Consider the following 18,423-nt stretch of genomic DNA (forward strand, 5'->3'; position numbering starts at 1 on the left):
TAAACTAAGAACTCTTTTATTCATTTTTTTTCATGTCTCTATCTTCATAATTGTTTTTTTCTTCCCTACACGAGTCCTTCTAAAAGTTAATCGTCATGCGAGGTGCAGCGTTGGTAAATACATGCAAGGTTGTACTGTAGAGTTTGTTGCCGGGCGTGGGGGGGGATTTCACACATGGGGGCATGGGGGGGGCCCACTGAGCATCAGTGAGAATTTACAAGTGGAGGTGCAAGGAGAATTCAGTCTAGTTCTCGCTGCCGTCGTCTCTCCCTGCCGAACCCGAAAGGGGGACGGTTTCTTATGACATCATCGGTTGACATCTTCAGTGCAGTCGAAAGAAGAAAAAAGGAGACAACTTGACAAACAGCCAGTCCTTATGTACAAAAGAGCTCCGTGGAGACATCTGAAGAACAACAAAGTGTGCGTACTGGGACCTGGAGTGTGTGTGTGTGTGGGGGGGGGGGGGCATTAAAGTGACATCAGAGCAGACATGGGGTGGGGGAGGGGGTATTGCATGTCACTTTGGTGAACAGTCCTACGCTCTTCTGCCATCTTGGAAAAAGCATCCCACATTTTTGTCCTCTTTACATTCAGTTCTGGAAGATTCTCAATTGACGCGATTCTCGACTCCACAAAACAACCGCAGACACCGGAGGGAAAGAGACACGCGCTACTTATGACATCACACATGCCAGCTGTTACGTTTTGGTCAGCTATGACGACAAGTGGGGGGCCGGGAAAGGGGATGAAGCCTGCAACTGCCGCAGCGCAATACGGAAAGAAGAAGGAAAAAAAACGTAAAAATTCAGGGGATTCGTATGGCAACAGAGTTGGCTGTTGACTATTTACAAAAACAAAGTCATTCGGTGATCTTGAGGGCGGGTTCGAAAATGCACGACAGATGTTTTCAAACTTGATGACGTCACAGCGAAGCCCCGCCTTTCCCATTTAGCCGGGACAACAAAACACCCATTTGTATTTGTTTGTGCGCTCTTTCCGACACGCCACAAGATGGCACCAAAGCCCCGGCAGAATGGATTCCGGTGACGAGTTATAGCAGTGGTACTCGAGCGAGAGGTTTCAGCCACGCCCACGGCAGACAAGAGCGGCGAGAACGGCATCATTATATGTGCTTGGCAATTTTTTGTTTCAATTCAAATTCGGTAGGGTTGCTAACGAGTGTTTTGTGGTGTGTCAAATTAAGAAAAAAGCACCCCCCCCCCCGCCCCAATGCATTTCAATGGGCGTGAATTATATACGCGATTGACGGGCAAGCCTGCTGCCTGTCGCTCGTGAATCGGAGGGTTTCCCATCAATTCAAATTCTTCCCCCTCCCAATGAAAACGTGCAGCGTGAGAATCATCAACAATGTTGAGTTGATGACGCACGCAAATCGACATCATCTTTGGCGGAGATTCCAGAGTGTACGTACCGCAACCTGAGCACCCCCCCCCCCCCCCCCCACGCGCAATCACTGAGCAGGAATGCCGATTGACCCGGTGCACCTCGTTTAGCGGCGACCATCCCCATCGTTTACATGGAAATCGCTAAAGTTCTTCGCACACCACAGGATAATCGGTCCACATATTCTATCCGACAATCAGGCCTTTGCTAACCCTCCGATCCGAAGGGGGATCCTGACTCAAAATTCGTGTTGCAACAAATAACCTCCAGTTGACAATTAAGTGGCCTGATTTAAAGCTGGCAAATGGCACTGTGCAAATCTGGACTGGAGCCTGTCAAAAAAAAAACAAAAAATTAAAAAAAACAACAACCTCTCAAGCACCGGTTACTGACACCTACAGGACCAAAGAGGAACAGCAAGACAGTCGCGGCTCTTATCGAAATCGTATGAGTCAGCTGCGACTTGAGAATTTAGTTAGGACATCGTGTGAACAGAAGTGGTTCGGGTCGGTGAAACTGGGGGGGGCGGGGGGGGGGGAGTGTTCGACGCCCCAAACGTGTCACCCGACTAAATTCTCGCGCGTGGAGTCCAAAGTGACAACATTTACAAATGACGCCTACGTCAACAACTAGCATACGATAAATACAACACTGGAACGGGCCATTTTGCATAGTGAGTACTTCTTAAATACATTTCACCGACAGTACGTGTGTACCTTCATACTCTTACGTAAAAATATCAGCTGTTTAGTGCTGTTTTTTTTTTTAAACAAATATCTGCATCAGTATTCTGTCCACCCCCCCCCCCCCCAAAACAAAAATCCATTCCCTAGTCTTTTTTTTTTGTTTTTAGAATCCAGAATCTACAAAAAAGCCCCCGCCTTATGAAAACAAAAGCGACTTCTTCCCCGTCAACCCAAACAACCAACAGCAGAAATGTAGAAAAGAGACACAGATTAAAAGCTGCCTGTGGAGGAAGATGCTGGCAATTCATTCACGCGCACACGCTTCCTATTCTTTCTTTCTCTGCATGCGTTGCGTTGCGTTGTGCCGTGCGGGTCCGCCCATGCAAATGAAAATCCACTTCCTCCAGACCGCCAGCCAGGACCCAGGCCGGGACTACCGAAAACTGCGAGCAGCTCGAGTCAACATCCGCACGTCCATTCACGAGCGCAACAATAAGGAATGTTGAAGTACACATGAAGGTCAATCTAAAAAAAAAAAAAAACAACAACAACTCCAAAACACTCTTTTTGTCCAAAAGTTGTGAGCATAACTTAGCTAGCTAAGATCCAAATGACGAATTACGACCGGATTTTGAACGTCGTTTACAAGACAAACTCGGATTTTACGGTCGTTGGCGTCTCGGGGGCAAACCCTGAACTGACTACATGCAGCACCCCGGCATGAAACGCACCGTCCAAAAGAAAACATCAACTTACGCTTTCGTTTATCTACCACATTAAAAAATAAAATAAAATCAAAATAAAAGTTGCATGGATTCCAGTTTTAGTACAGGGGGAATCCCGCCATTAAAAGCAAACGTAAAAAGCAGACAATTTCATGAGGTGAGTCCGGTAAGGAGTGACCCTGATGAGATGGGGGGGTTGGGATTTGGTTTTTGTTTTTGTTTTCCTCCATTTGTTGGGGGAACTGTGCACACTTATTTCCACGAGTTAACAGCTGCAAGTGCGTGCAAATATACGGGAGGGAGGGAGGCGGGCAAAGGGGCTGCTAACACGGGTCCATCTTCTGAGGTTCTGGGCGGGAGAGGGGGGAGGGGCGGCTTGGGATTCCCTCGGTCCGGCGGTTCCCTCAGGAGGCCAGAGTGAACTGGTCTTGTTCGCTGGGTTTTTTGACCCAGGCCCCCAGACCGGCCTTGTGGAAAGCCTTGATGAGCGCCTGCTTTGCCTCGTGGTACTCGGCGGCCGCCTGTTTGGCGTCGTGGTACGAGGCCGGCTTGAGCGCCTTGATCCGCAGGATAGAAGACAGCTGGGGAGGGGGGGGGGGGGGAGACGGGCGAGACCGTTCAGAGAAAATCAACTTAACGTGCTTTGCCCCCAGCAGGTGCCGCACGAGTAGAAAAAAAAAAGCGTCGAGGCGAGTACCTTGGAGTGCAGTCGCACCCAGCGACTGTAGAGGGCGTGCTTGCAGAGGCGCGAGGCTCGGCCCATGTCGTCCTTGCCCGTGGTGGCGTTGATCACCTCCAGGCCCTGGTCGCCCACCGTCCAGTTCACGCTGAAGTTGGGCGCTTTGCCCGGCTGCCTGGCCTCCGCATTGCTTATTCCTACAACCCCCCCCCCCCAAAAAAAACAAATATTGTGGACAACTGCGTTGACGGTTTTCACAAGATGAACGGAGCAATCATTTTGATTCATCCGCAGTACATTTCAACGGAATAATTCCCGATTACTGTAACAAACTTGACTTTGGAGTAAGCCGATCCTCCAAGAAGCCTTTCCAGTTGGTCCAAAATGCCGCTGCTCGCCCTCTTGACTGCTACGCATCACTCCTACTCTGGCATCCCTTTGCCTGCTCCCGATACATTTCAGAATTCTTTTGAAGATCCTATTATTTGTTTTCAAATCTTCATCAGAGCCTCGGCAAAGGTCGACGCTCCGTTCAAATTCCACGAGGTAAATGTCAGCTCAGGGGAGCCGCCGATCGCGCGGCAGACGTGGAAATATCTGAACCCCGCTAACGAGGGGGGAGAGAGAGAGAGAGAGAATGCCTTTTCTCACCGCTGAGCAAGGGTCTGTTGAGCGCAAACTGCTGGGGGAGGTCCTCGATATCGGCAATGCGCTGATACATGGCTCGGGAGAGATGGTCGGCGTGGTAGAGGCTCCCCAGGATGATGCTGGAGAAGTAGATGGGCTCGGTGAAGTAACTCATCAGGGAGCCCTGGATGCCCACCACGTTCCATCTGCACCAGGAAAATCATCACGTTGGCATTGTGGGGAAAATAGAATGGGGGGATGGGTGGGTGGGGGGGGGGGGGGGGGACTTTCATTCACTCGTGGTCATGTGGAAAGAAATAGCGCGTGCCCTGAAATAAACAAATAAAATAAATAAATAAATAAAATAACTTATTCATTCATTCATTCATCTTCCGAGCCGCTTGATCCTCACTAGGGTCGCGGGGGGTGCTGGAGCCTATCCCAGCTGTCTTCGGGCAGTAGGCGGGGGACACCCTGAAATGGTCGCCAGCCAATCACAGGGCACACAGAGACGAACAACCATCCGCGCTCACACTCACACCTAGGGACAATTTAGAGTGTTCAATCAGCCTGCTACGCATGTTTTTGGAATGTGGGAGGAAACCGGAGCACCCGGAGAAAACCCACGCAGGCCCGGGGAGAACATGCAAACTCCACACAGGGAGGCCGGAGCTGGAATCGAACCCGGTACCTCTGCACTGTGAAGCCAACGTGCTAACCACTGGACTACCGGGCCGCCCGCTCAAATGTCATTTTTATGTATTTTTTTTTCACGTCGCGGGCCGTTGAAAAATGGATGACGGGCCGCAAATGGCCCTCGGGCCGTAGTTTGGTCTAGAGCGCGCCGCGATCGGCGAGTCGTCGCAACGCAAGCTCTCGGCGAGCTCACGTGCTAACCACTGGACTACCGGGCCGCTAAAATAAATAAAATAAATAAACCTTGAGCCGATCCGCAGTGAGAACATTTTTCATTTTTTGGGGGGGGGGGCGCATTTAAGGTTATAAAGTTGAGAAAAGATCCAAATATGTTGCGCTGATGGCCGCTGAAGGGCAACACGCGAACGATAAATGAGCACATGACGCCACAGGCCAAGGCAACGTGTCACACACGATCCTACGGAGGGATCCAATTTCTCCCCCCCCCGCACCCCTCCCAAATCCCCCGTATTTCTGTGCTGTATCATTAGCCGTCGCTCCCTCGTCATTTTCCCATTGACACGCTCTGCGAAGCGTCACACTCCCACCTCGCTCGGAAAAGAGAAAATGCGCCCGGACTCAAATGTGCAGAGTAGGAACAAGGGACTCCAAAAAAAAAAAATTGAAGTCAGGTCCTTACACGGGTTTAAGAACAAAGCTCTGCCTCCTATTTAGCGGGGGCTCATATCTATTTGATCTCGTGCTAACGTTCCAAGTTTGCTCAGGTTGATGAACAGCCTTTTTTTTTTTTTTTATGGCCGTTTATTGATCATAACAAACGACAACACAGTTAGATAATCGTCCGAGCGCTCGATTGAAGATTACAAATATTTGATTCTCACATAGTGGCGGGCAAGCGCTTTGCCAACCAATCGCAGGGCATACAGAGACCAACAACCTGGGAGGAAACCGGATTACCCGGAGAAAACCCACGCAGGCTCGGGGACATCATATTACTTATAAATAGAGAAAAAAGAAATAAATAGAAAAATGGAGACGGGCGACGTTTTTCACGTTGGCTCTCGAGTGAAGGCCCAAAAAGAGATTTTTGCGCAAACAGCGTCGCACGAGCTAAGGAGCCAATCAATCGCGACTCATTTCCTTGAGTGTGTTGTTTTCCTGCTATTATTTCAGCCTTGCAAAGCTATTTTGCCCTCTACTGACTTAGATCCCCCCCCACCAAAAAAAAAAAAAAAGTGAAATCGGTAACACGAGTACAGCAAGCTGGAGGAGCGGCGCGCAGACAAAAAAAAAAAAAAAAAAGTAGCCACGAAGAAGGCGGCCGCTAACACCGCAGACGTGTCCTTCATCAAGCGCACGCTTGGCGTCCAATCATTCGGTGCACTGAGGCAAGGTATTCCCATCCCGGGGAAAGAGTTATGGAGAACTTGGGATTGTTTGCTTGGCGACGGGCGGCCTCCTTTCATCACGAGCATGCCACGTGGTCGCCTTGAACGCCGGCAGAGACTAAAAACAACCCAGGTAGGCGTGCCCGATATATCGCAAGGACGGGGCTATGTCTATCAGTGTGCTCGTCGTCCCCGGACACCTCGTGGAAAAAAAAATAGGAGAATTTAGAGGGCCTGGCCTGGCACGGACGACCTAACGATGGCCAACTTGACGTGGATTTTTTGCGCTAGCGTCGTCCGCTATTTTTACCGCTAATTTTGCCGCTAATTTTGCCTCCTTTTTCAGAAATGTGACTTTTCGCATGAGCCACGATTTGCATGTCAAAGTGCGCTGAAAATATGGAATGCCGCAAAAGAAATCAATAGCTTGAGCCGCACGCGCGTCACATGACCCGTAGCGTAAAAGTGTCGAGCGAAGGCTCCTCCCTCAAGGTCGGAGAGGATTTGATTAGAAGTGAACTCGGGGAGGGCGGCCCGGTAGTCCAGTGGTTAGCACGTGGGATTCACAGTGTAGAGGTACCGGGTTCGATTCCAGCTCCGGCCTCCCTGTGTGGAGTTTGCATGTTCTCCCCGGGCCTGCGTGGGTTTTCTCCGGGTGCTCCGGTTTCCTCCCACATTCCAAAAACATGCGTGGCAGGCTGATTGGACGCTCTAAATTGTCCCTGGGTGTGAGTGGGAGTGCGAATGGTTGTTCGTCTCTGTGTGCCCTGCGATTGGCTGGCAACAGATTCAGGGTGTCCCCCGCCTACTGCCCGGAGACAGCTGGGATAGGCTCCAGCACCCCCCCGCGACCCTAATGAGGATCAAGCGGTTAGGAAGATGAATGAATGAATGAATGAACGAACTCGGGGAAGGAGAATGAATGACCTGGCAATCTTGTCGCTGCAGGACATGGTGAGTAGCCTCTCCCCCTGGAGGACCCCGTCCCACGTTTGGATGGTGTTACTGGACCTGACGGGGATGGTGCCCTCGCCCGATTCGATCTTGGTCCGAAGCTGACCTCTCGCTTTGCGATTGGGGTGTCGGTCTCCTTGATCTGGAGGCCGCCGAAGCACCGGGAAAGAAGGAAAAGCTCGCAGGTTACAAATAGGAACGCGGCGTTTGGCTCCAGAGCCACATACTGGACTCGCAGAAAATTCACTTTCGTTTTTCGGCCCGGCACGTTACAAGACATTTTTGTCCCATCTGTGCGTTTTGATTGCTGCCGTCAAAAACAACCACTTTTTTTTTTTTTTTACTCCTTTACTCTAATTGTGATGTCACATTTTCATTGAAGTCTACCTTCGTTCCAAGTACCCCCTGTGGAACGCTGCTATTCCAGTGAATTCTCCCCCCGGCTATCAAGTGTCAACCAAAAAAGAAAAAAAAAAAAAAAAGTGTCCTCTTGACAGCTTTGAACTGTCCAATTAAATGAGCTCCCGGGCCAATGAAACACGCCAGCAATCGGCTTGTGTTAGCGGCGCAGCGCTAACCTAAAAGTGGCAAACTGACAACCAATTAGAAAGCATCTGCTCGCACGTAAAAATGACAACTTCCGCTCATGTGTGTTGTGATTGACAGCCCGCCCCCCCCCCACCCCCATCCAACCACCCCACCTCCGCCCAACCGCCTTGTTGCATTTGCTATTGAAGGACATTCAGCAAAAGAATGATGATGTCAAGTCAAAACACAAAACAGGCTGTCGGAATAAAATGGCGACAATATTTGGTTCTTAAATGTTTCCTATAGCACGTATTCATCGGCTAATTGAATGTGCGAGCGCTTGTCCCATTCAGGCTGGCGCGTGCCACGGGAAAACTAAATAGGGGGGGGGGGTTAATGAGTCAGACAGTGAGGCGGGGGGTGGGGGTGGGGGGGCAACTGGGGAAAAGACTTGATAGACGCAGACGAACAAAAGTGCGCATTCTTCATGAATGTTGAATGCCTATTAGGACGTCGCGGCACATTTCTAATTAAATTCCAACCCTGCGGAAGACGCCATCGGAAAGATTTCAACGAGGGTGCATTGTAAACACGCCGCTTGGGTCCAGCAAAGTGCGGCCCGCCGGGTCTAAAAAGAGCCCATTGTGCTATTTTTTCCTTCCTGAAATAAGATTGACAATCAATGAGTTGTCAATTCCTTGGTTGATTGTTGCACTGTTTTAAAAAAATGGGTTCGTCAATTCTACGTTAATTGTCAACAAGACAATTTTACCCGTGAAAATATATTGCACTAAAGCACAGGTCTCAAAGTCAAGGCCTGAGGGCCACATCTGGCCCGCCAGGTCATTTGATGTGGCCCGCGAACCGGTTAAAATGTGTCCCGAAATGTCAAATTGTCATGCGTAATAAATCACGTTGAGATTTTGCAATACTTTTGTCCAATTTTGCGGGTCCACCGTCATCACGACCCCCCCCCCCCCCCCCCCCCGAGGGAAGACGTAACTCCAAATTGGCCCGGCGACTAAAATGAATTTGATGCCCCTGCGCTCAAAGAAAACAACGCGGTGACATTTTTTTTTTGACCTTCCACGCCGGCCTCGTGCGGGGAGAAGATGCGGGCGTCTCCGCAGGGCGAGGTGCTGATGTAGAGGTGGAACTGAATGTTGTCCTTTAACTTGTAGCCTCCTTTGTCACACGGCACAAAGATGGATTTCTGATGCTCTTCTCTGCTGCTGCGAGGGGGCAACAGAAAATGAGACAAAAAAAAAAATCAATTGTCAGTCGCGTACAAAAACGTCTTTGCGGAAATCGCACGCGCGGGCGAGCCCCCGACCTGAGGAAGAACTCCAGCTGGATGTAGAGGTACCTCATGAGCGAGCGTCGGGCGATGATCTCGGCGTGGCAGTCGTTGAGGGCCAGGCCGCGGTCGCTCATGTACTCACCGTTGATGCATTTGGTCCCCGTGGCAACGCAAACCACCTGCGCCTCCTTCACGTCCGTCCCTGCTCGCGAGAGCAAATCCGAGTGGCGGCAACTCTTTTAGCGGCCGAAAACACGCCAGCGGGCAACGTCATCTACCTGTCGTCATGACGACTCCGGCCAGGACTTTCCGCCGGGCGTGGGGGGAGGTGAAGTTGTCCGTCAGTTCGCTGAACTTATCCACCACCAGTCGAGAGACGGCGTCGGCGAGAACCTGCAATGGGGGGGGTGGGGGGGGGGCGTTTTGCGGTGTTGCCACACGATACGAAAATTGGAAGATTGATTTTTAAATTTTTTTTTTTTTAAAGAAATTTCACCCGTGCTAGAGATTCTCTGCTTTGGGGGGGGGGGGGGGGGCTTGATTGGACAGGAAAAAAAAGCCAATGGCCAATTCAAGCTGAAGCGAACATCCATCCTGCGTTTCTTTCGACGGCCACTTTTCTCCGGCTCAGCGCTTTACTCGCTGGCTCATGTGATGGAAAATGACGCTAACCAAGACGAGAGACGACGACGACGACGGAGCGATGGACACAAACTAATGAGATTCCTCAAATATGACTTTGCCGCTACGTGGGACTCACCCGCTGGTAGCCGAGGGTCCTCTACCTTTCAAGTGACAAGGTTATTGACGTAAAAAAAAAAAAAACAACATTCGCAAACACTTTTTAAAGGTTTATAGAACAAAATGGTCAACGATAACCAAGTTGGAAGAGACGGCACCACTTTTGTCAACAATGGCTCCCACGACTGCGCTTTAATGGGAAGACGACCGGTGTGAATTGCTCCAATTGTTGTAAAAAAAAAAATATATATATATATATATATATATATATATATATATATATACATACATATATAAATAAAAATAAAAAGGACAAAAAGTGGGATGTATGACTCGGGCTGTTTATTTCCCAGCCGACTCAACATACAAATAAAGGCCTTCCTCATCCACAGCCAATCAAAACCGGCTCGCTTAAAATTTCCCGCCTTGGATTTCCACAACAGGTCTTGATGAACTGATGTACTGCTTCCATTTCCACTTTTTTTGCCCCACAGAGTAAATTCACGTATTTGTGCTGTCTTTTGAAATGAGCCATAGAACACAACAAAATGAAACAAACTATTTTGGCCTCAAAAATGGAATTATCTTCATTCGCGAGTGATTCGTAGATAAGTTGCGTTATTCTTTTCATCAAAGATTTCTCGTTCCGGGGCTTTCACAAGGCCACCTTTGCCCTTTTTTTAAAATTAACCTGGCAGCCCATGTCAAATGTCATTCATTCATCCATTCATCTTCCTGATCTTCACTAGGGTCGCGGGGGGTGCTGGAGCCCATCCCAGCCGTCTCCGGGCAGTAGGCGGGGGACACCCTGAATCGGTTGCCAGCCAATCGCAGGGCACACATAGACGAACAACCATTTGCACACACACTCACACCTAGGGACAATTTTGAGTGTTCAATTAGCCAACCATGCATGTTTTTTGGAATGTGGGAGGAAAGCAGAGTACCCGGAGAAAACCCACGCAGGACATGCAAACTCCACACAGGGAGGCCGGAGCTGGAATCGAACCCGGTACCTCTGCACTGTGAAGCCGACGTACTAACCACTGGACTACCGGGCCGCCCGCTCAAATGTCATTTTTATGTATTTTTTTTTCACGTCGCGGGCCGTTGAAAAATGGATGAGGGGCCACAAATGGCCCTCGGGCCGTAGTTTGGTCTAGCTAGCGCGCCGCAATCGGCGAGTCGTCGCAACGCAAGCTCTCGGCGAGCGCGACAAAGGCCGCCGGAGCGGGGGCCGTTTTACCTGCGGGAGGTGGAGCTGCAGGCCCTCCCTGGGTATGGGCTGCCTGGACGGCGTCCGGTCGAGCTGCATGTTGAAGAGAGCCGAGAGAGCGGCCTGCGCCGCCCGGGCCTTGGCCAGCTTCTTGTTGCGGCCCGATCCTTCGAACGTCCGCGCGTCCACCGTCACCGACATGACAAAATTCTTGGCGTGACTCTCGCCGCTCTCGGACACAAAGTCGTATTTGAGGCCCGGCCTGAGTTCATTGAGGATCATGACGGGGTTTTTGCCGCTGCAGGGGGAGCCGAAGGCCGACGGAGGGGGCAGCGGCGCCTGGGCGAGGTTGCCGCCGGGCGGCGCCGGCAGCGGGTACTCGCCGAGGGAGTTCAACGCGCCGCTGCCGTTGGAACCCACATAGAAGGACTCCTCGGGCGCGGCCGGCGTCTCAAAGCCGTTGAAGAGCATGTCCGGGAAATCGGCCTGGTCGGAGGTGAAGTCCGTGTTGACGGTCAGCGTCCGGCCCATGGCCAGGTGCGCCTCCGAGGCGTTGGGGAACTGCACGAAGGAGCGCAGCGCTTTCTCCGCCGCGTTCAACTTGGCCTTCTTCTTGGTGGGGCCCATGCCCTCGAAGGTCTGCCCGTTGACCTCCACGGTCATGACAAAAACCGGCGCGTGGACCGGTCCGGTCTGCGACAGCAGTTTGTACTGCAGACCCGGTTTGATCTCATTGAGCTGCATCAAGGCGTTCTTGGGCAGGATGGGCCCGGGCGTTTTCTTGCGCTTCTTGGCTCGGAACTTGGAGTGAGGGTGACCGTTGTTCCCCTCCTCCAGGGGGCGCTTTCGAGCGCCCGGGCCGCTTCCATTGGGGAGCTGTTCGGCCACGCCCACCCCTTCTTTGCAAGACACCTTGTCCAGGTTTCGGTTTTCCTTAACGTCGGCGCTGCTCGAACCTGCGGTGCCCAGAAAGAGTAACTTACAACGCCTTCGTTGCAGGATCTTGTAAATGCAAAATTGATAGATTCCTTGATCACCCCTTTGGAACTGAACCAATGATTTGTGTCCCTCTATCGAGGCGGAGGTGTTCTAAGCTATGACCCGTGGGAGCTGCGAGTCCGACTTGCCTCGCATCGGGTCAGTCGAACTCACTAGCCAAAACGAGACAAAAGTCAAAATTTCATTCGGGATTTGGCTCGAAAAAGAGGAATCGAGTGAAGAAATGGCCCTTTCAAAAGTCAAAGAAGACTCCTCGAGTCCTTCTCTTCATGTATTTAAAAGTACTCATTACGCCATTTTGAAAAATAGTTATCAATACACTAGGCGCGCACATGTAATAAGTATTTAAGTGTTGAATTTAACGATAATAAAAAGAAGAGGACATTTGAATGGAAAAGTGCCTTTCCAGACTCTGGAGGACACCGTACATCAAAAAAGCTTTCCACTCATATTCTCGGACACATAATCACTGAGCCCAGTAAGCAAAGTGGACGGAATATTGGCAAAAATTTTCATTTATAACATCCTTCAGCAAAGGCTTGATAGGTTACTCCTTGCGGTACTCGGGAGAAAAGAGAGGCCGCAGTGTGCATGAGTGGGACTGGAGGCTGGGTTTGAGGGAGTGCGGGGGGAGGAGTGCAAGGGGGGGGGGGGTTGTGGGGACCAGGCAAAAACAAACAAATAAACAAAAAAACAAAAAAAACGGAGAACATATCAAAATGAGGCAGAGCAACCCGATTCTCTGCCGACTGCTGGAATCCGAAAAAGCTTCGAAATGTGACACGTCACAGGAAAATTTGACAACAATAACATGTCCTAGTCCAAAAAGGAGAGAGCTCCAAATTAGGGCGTCATTCGTGTGACACTCCCCACACCGACCCCCCCGCCCCGAGGCTCATCGGTGTCGTGTTCCGCTGACATGCCGTGACCATCGGGACCCAATCACGGGCGTGTCTTAAGACAAGTCGAGCCAAAAAAAGGGGACTCCAAAAGATCAGTCATCAGTCAAAGTTCACGTTCAGCAATTTCTGAGCTCTGAAAACATGCATGCGGTCCTCATGGTGGGATCGGTTTTGCGGTTCAAATGGACATTCAAGGAAGGGAAGGCAAGGGCCACCCCCGGGAAGGGCCACCCCCCCCCACACACCCCCCCACCCTTCATCACCGGAAATATAGACACGCTTGATTCATGAGAAAGAAAGGAGCAATAATTGCAGAAAATAAATATACATTAAAAAAAAATAATAATAAATACCCAATATGGTTGCTTGAACTAAAACCGGCACGTAACATGTTCAAAACAGATTGCTCAACAGCCACCCCCCCCCCCCCCACACACACACACACAACGGATAGCGCCGCAGACTTGCAAGCACAATGACTCACATGCAAATAGAAAAGAACACGTAAAAGCGGCTCCACTTTCACCAGAACTCAAATCGAAACGGCAAGCTTTCGGTTGGATAATGAATGCACGAGGGGCGGGCAGGGGAGAACGAAAGATCAAAGCCGGAGAGAGCCTCAAACACGATTGCGCACACTAAATAAATGATGGCCGACGGAGGCGTGCGGTTCCACGCGTTCACGACGGCGTTTGTGTCATCGGCAGTCTGCCGCTAAGCTAACACTTAGCCTCGCTTCTTTGCTTTTTTTTATTCTCCGACCACGCTTTCTTCTCTGTATTTTTCAACCGTCTGGATGCCCTCTGGCACCCCCGAAGGTCAATCTTGGTACCACAAGACAGTCGGTTTGGAGGAGTGATTTGGTGATGTTGGTGGCAGGGCCTTGACCCGACCGGCTGACCTTGCCACCGGGCAATGAGGATTAGAGCAAGAAGCCGTCAAAAACAATCAAATAAAAATCAGCTAAGACGTAAAAAAAAAATAAATAAAATCCGTACGTGCGTAGCCTGCTTGAGAATGCATTTACAGTTGAGCTCAAAGTCTTCATGAAGACAAATGGGGCAAACGCGTTCGATCGCACGTTCCTTTCTGGGACTTTCTCGGACGCCGCGACTACCAATCTACCAATTAACGTTCAATAAGCTCAGGAGAAGAAGATTTTTCAGAGGAGGAAATTCTAAGAAGTCGAAATGTAGTTTTATAACCATGAAGCCTCTCAGATGTACTGATTAACGTTTCCCTTTTATGTTGCCGGCAATATGTGGGCGCCCGCACTGCTGGATGTCTCGGTTCGTGTCAGGACAAGTGACGCTAAGACACTTTTGAGCGGCAGCCCTACGAACCAATTAGCGGGCGTCTCAGAGTGACGATTGCGTTTCGCTAGCAGCACCGATTGATTGTTCAACTACTTGAGATTACACGTCCATCCAAGATGAAGTCAAACGGCGGAGCAAGAATTTTTCCGAAAGGGAAGAAAACGGGAACAGAGAAGCCAAGAGACCCGAAAAAGCTGGGCCGACTCACTCATATTCTCCTCCTCATCCATATCCATGGTGACGGGTTTGTCCTGACCTGAGAGCTGCCTCAGCGCTGCGGCACCTGCAAATCAAGAGAACAGGACAAGCGGATGGCTTGAGTGTCATGTACAAAAAGCGCACGCGCTGATTCGAGGGTAGCGAGGGTATAGCGATTTGCATTGAGTGGCGGCAGACGTGTCGAGTTGCGGTGAGGAAGAAGCTGACTTTCACGACCCCTCTCCAAAGCGGTCAAGAGAGTTTTAGGCTCTGAGTGGCGACCGAGCAATTAAAAAGATAAATAAATAAATAAACGGACCACATTTGGACCGAGGCCCAACAGCGACAAATTATATTCATCACCTCGGGGAAATCACCCAGCAGGGGCTTTGGCCACAAAAGTCATCGTTTCAATCAGGTGGTGTTGGAGGAGGGAGTCATCCCAAATAGGCTGAATGGGGGGGGGGGGGGGGGGTTCTATAAAGTTTTGGGGGTGATAGCTATCAGAATGTGCAGTTCAACAACTTCAATCAAAGCAATTGCACTTGTGGAGTTCCTCAAGGGTCTGTGCTAGGCCCAAAAAAATCAAAGCAAAGGACTGAAATAGTGCAGAAAGGTGGTTGCTGGTTTGCTGCTCCCTCTCCCTACGCCATCGTTAAAAGTACCAAACTTCAAAAGACGCCGTGGGAGAATGTTTCTGACTTCCAGCCGAACAACTTGAAAGGTCACACAAAAGGAAAAATAGTGCTGAGTGCCAATTGATGCAGCCGACTAGCGTAACGTTACGGCGGCAGAAAAATGAAAAGACGGAGAGGCGAACGGCACAAAAGAGCGAGGAAGATGGCATTACGATACCGAGCAGATTGTGCTGATTTCAGTCGGGCTGCGCTCGCCTTCCATCACTGCCCCCATTCCTCAGTCAGACACTTGCCGAAGCCCAACCAAATGGGCTAATTAATCTGGCCTAATGGTGGGTGACAGTAAATATGCTAGCACAATTATCACCCGATTAAAGATTCATATTCCGAGGCCTAATTGAAAATGAAAAGGTGGGGTGAGAGGGGGGTGGATTGGGAGAGAGGGAGGGGGCGGCCCAGCCGAGCGGAACTCGCAAGATTCATTTGAGTGTGAGTCGGCCGCGCCCCACCCGTCGGTTGCTCCGAGCCACGTGGCGCACTCGCTGTTCGACAAGGCGCTTAGTCGCCTTGCCCGTTAGCACAAACACGCAGAGTGCGTCCAATCTGTTGCTTCGACCCGCGAGCGGCGTTGTCAACGTCAGCAACCGGAGATGTGACGCGGGACGTCACTTTTGTGTTCTTTCGTAACGTCCGTCCGCATCAGACGGTGTCCAAATCTGATACGAATCGTATCAGCTGATACGATTCGATATCAGCTCAATCATCAATCGATATCAGCTCAATCAACAATCATCGTTTCATCGTATCAGCTGATACGATGATTTCAATCAGGTGGTGTTGGAGGAGGGAGTCATCACAAATAGGCTGAATGGGGGGGGGGTTCTATAAAGTTTTGGGGGTGATAGCTATCAGAATGTGCAGTTCAACAACTTCAATCAAAGCAATTGCACTCGTGGAGTTCCTCAAGGGTCTGTGCTAGGCCCAAAACTATTCATATTGTGTGTATATATAAATGATATCTGCCGCGTTTCAAAACAATTTAAATGTGTCTTAAAAAAAAATCGTAAAACTAAACTTTAAAAAAACAAAGCTGATTGTATTTGGCAACGGTTAAAATGGTGATTATTATTTTTTTCCCTTCCATCCTCGACACCTTGCTGCTGCTGCTGCGCGGATGCGGCGTCATCAGCATGCAATGCAAATGCGCCTGTCGGGTTGGATTTTCAGATGAGACCGCCGTCTTGGAAATCAGATGCAGTCATTGGGGAGAGTCTCACAAAAGATTCCTAACGCGAGTTTGTGCGGGTGTCTTGAGACAGTGAATGGTGCCGAAATGGGTTTTAAAACCACACGTGGGCCTTTAATTGAATGGCACTTTGATTAGGTCCCCAAAAGATGGAACTTGACCTTTTCAATAGGCTTGAATTAAGGCCTTCTTGGGATTTTGAGGGGAGGGCTGGGGGGGTCTTCAAGATGTCATATTGGAGGCCATCGCCGGCTGTGGTTGGGCGGGAGTGTCACAACCATTTGTAACGATCAGTCAAGCGACAGCTGGTCTCTTGAAAGGCAGCACTGCATTTTGTTGCTTTCACTGACAAAAAAAAAAAAAAAAACGAAATGGAACGCTTTTGTATGAAAAAGAAAAAAAAAAAGACCGTTAAAGGCGGCGACGTGAGAAAGCTTTTCGATTATTTGGGGATCTTTTCATAAAGCTGACCAAGAGAATCCACGCTGAGCGCCGTCTTGCCGCAAACGAACTCATGAGAACTGCGTCACAGGGTTGCGAGACCGCTTGCTTGCAGGTAATTCTGACTTGAGCCACAGGAGGCGGGGGGGAGGGGGGGGAGCAAGATGAGAAAGTAGATGAAAAAAAAAACTCTAATTTAATCTGGCACAGTCAGAGAGACTGCAGGGAAATGCTCGGCTTTTTGATTTGCCTCTCATCCCCGGCTTGTGGCGAGGAGGCGCGATGGAGCGCCGTTGTCGCCGCCGCCATGGCGGGAAACGCCGACCGGGGCCGACCGGCGGGGGAGGTGTTGAGCGGCTTGGCGAGGTGAAGGGGAACAAAGGGATAGAAAATGAGAATGAGAGAAAATCCTATTCCCAGTCAAAGAATATCATTATCTCTTGGAAAAACACAAGACGACAAAAAAGGTCTGCCCTTGGGCGTGTCGCAAGGTTCAAGCCGGCTCAAAATAGCCGCTCGTGGATGACGCAGGCGGATATGGCGATCGCTGACAAAGTCAATCGACACTTAATTTTTAAAAAAATGCAAAAAATGGAAAGCGTAACACTAAAAAAGGAGTAAATAATTATTCAAAACGACAAAAAAGCCAAATGCAAAAGTGATCGATGCCTTCCCATTTATTATTTATTGCCTACATGCTATTTTCTTTTTTTTTTAGAATCAATTAATTCCATCAACCGATTAAATTTAAGTTTGCATTCACGCATATTACAAAATCATTTTTTGCCCGACCGATGCTCATTAACCAAACACTGTGTAGTGATAAACAAAACAAAAACAACCCCCCCCCTCCCTCCTCACAACATTTAAGCAATAAGACACAAGAGGGCCTCATTCATTCATTCATCTTCCTAACCGCTTGATCCTCACTAGGGTCGCGGGGGGTGCTGGAGCCCATCCCAGCCGTCTCCGGGCAGTAGGCGGGGGACACGCTGAATCGGTTGCCAGCCAATCGCAGGGCACACAGAAACGAACAACCATCCACGCTCACACTCACACCTAGGGACAATTTAGAGTGTTCAATCAGCCTGCCACGCATATTTTTGGAATGTGGGAGGAAACCGGAGCACCCGGAGAAAACCCACGCAGGCCCGGGGAGAACATGCAAACTCCACACAGGGAGGCCGGAGCTGGAATCGAACCCGGTACCTCTGCACTGTGAAGCCCACGTGCTAACCACTAGACTACCGGGCCGCACAAGAGGGACTCGCCAATCTTTTTGATTCCCTTCCCGGTTCGGTCAAATACAAGCAAATGTTTGCAAATGTCTTATTTTGACGGAGCAAACAAGACAAGCAGTCCGCTTTTATGAAAGACGCCAGAAAATCGTCGCGGAATTACTGCCGAGAGGCTTTGAAGGTAAACAATGGCTCCGAGCGACGACTCCATTTTCCAAAGGAGTCATCGACGACAAATCGATTCGTTCTCAGAATCATCCAAATGGGGCCGAGATCATTTTTGAAAAGACAATGATAGGAGGCATTTTGACGGCTGCTGAAATGGCTGCGGGTGAGACGATGGCGTCTAATTGCCCGTCAGAAATGAAAATGGTCTCTTTGCGGTCTGACGGCAAATAACTTCCGCCAACAGCTTTCTTGCCACTTTCATGTTGTGCGCCGACTACGGAAACCGACGCCACTTTTTGGAACGATGAATCTTAACTTGTGGCTTTGTTGTTTACGCACGAAACAAAGAAGTCTGCACAGCGGCGGCCGCCG

General features: G+C 50.0%; 1 protein-coding gene across 10 annotated transcripts in view; it reads right to left on the bottom strand.

Annotated features, from left to right (window-relative positions):
• The window catches only part of adarb1b (adenosine deaminase RNA specific B1b), a 75,180-nt gene continuing 56,757 nt past the window's right edge, over positions 1-18,423 (bottom strand). For 8 of the 10 annotated variants that reach the window (XM_052082631.1, XM_052082629.1, XM_052082627.1 and 5 more), the window contains 9 exons: positions 14,331-14,405; positions 10,936-11,861; positions 9,227-9,341; positions 8,982-9,150; positions 8,732-8,880; positions 7,094-7,262; positions 4,146-4,327; positions 3,513-3,691; positions 1-3,396 (listed from right to left, as the gene is read on the bottom strand). In XM_052082631.1, the coding sequence (XP_051938591.1) occupies positions 3,220-3,396; positions 3,513-3,691; positions 4,146-4,327; positions 7,094-7,262; positions 8,732-8,880; positions 8,982-9,150; positions 9,227-9,341; positions 10,936-11,861; positions 14,331-14,358 (2,094 nt within the window). In that variant the 5' untranslated portion in view covers positions 14,359-14,405 and the 3' untranslated portion in view covers positions 1-3,219. Of the gene's footprint in view, positions 3,397-3,512; positions 3,692-4,145; positions 4,328-7,093; positions 7,263-8,731; positions 8,881-8,981; positions 9,151-9,226; positions 9,342-10,935; positions 11,862-12,350; positions 12,355-14,330; positions 14,406-18,423 lie in introns of those variants that run through there. The other 2 variants (XM_052082624.1, XM_052082632.1) reach the window with 2 other exon arrangements.

This window comes from Hippocampus zosterae, chromosome 12, assembly GCF_025434085.1.
Source record: "Hippocampus zosterae strain Florida chromosome 12, ASM2543408v3, whole genome shotgun sequence".
Classification (NCBI taxonomy): Eukaryota; Metazoa; Chordata; class Actinopteri; order Syngnathiformes; family Syngnathidae; genus Hippocampus; species Hippocampus zosterae.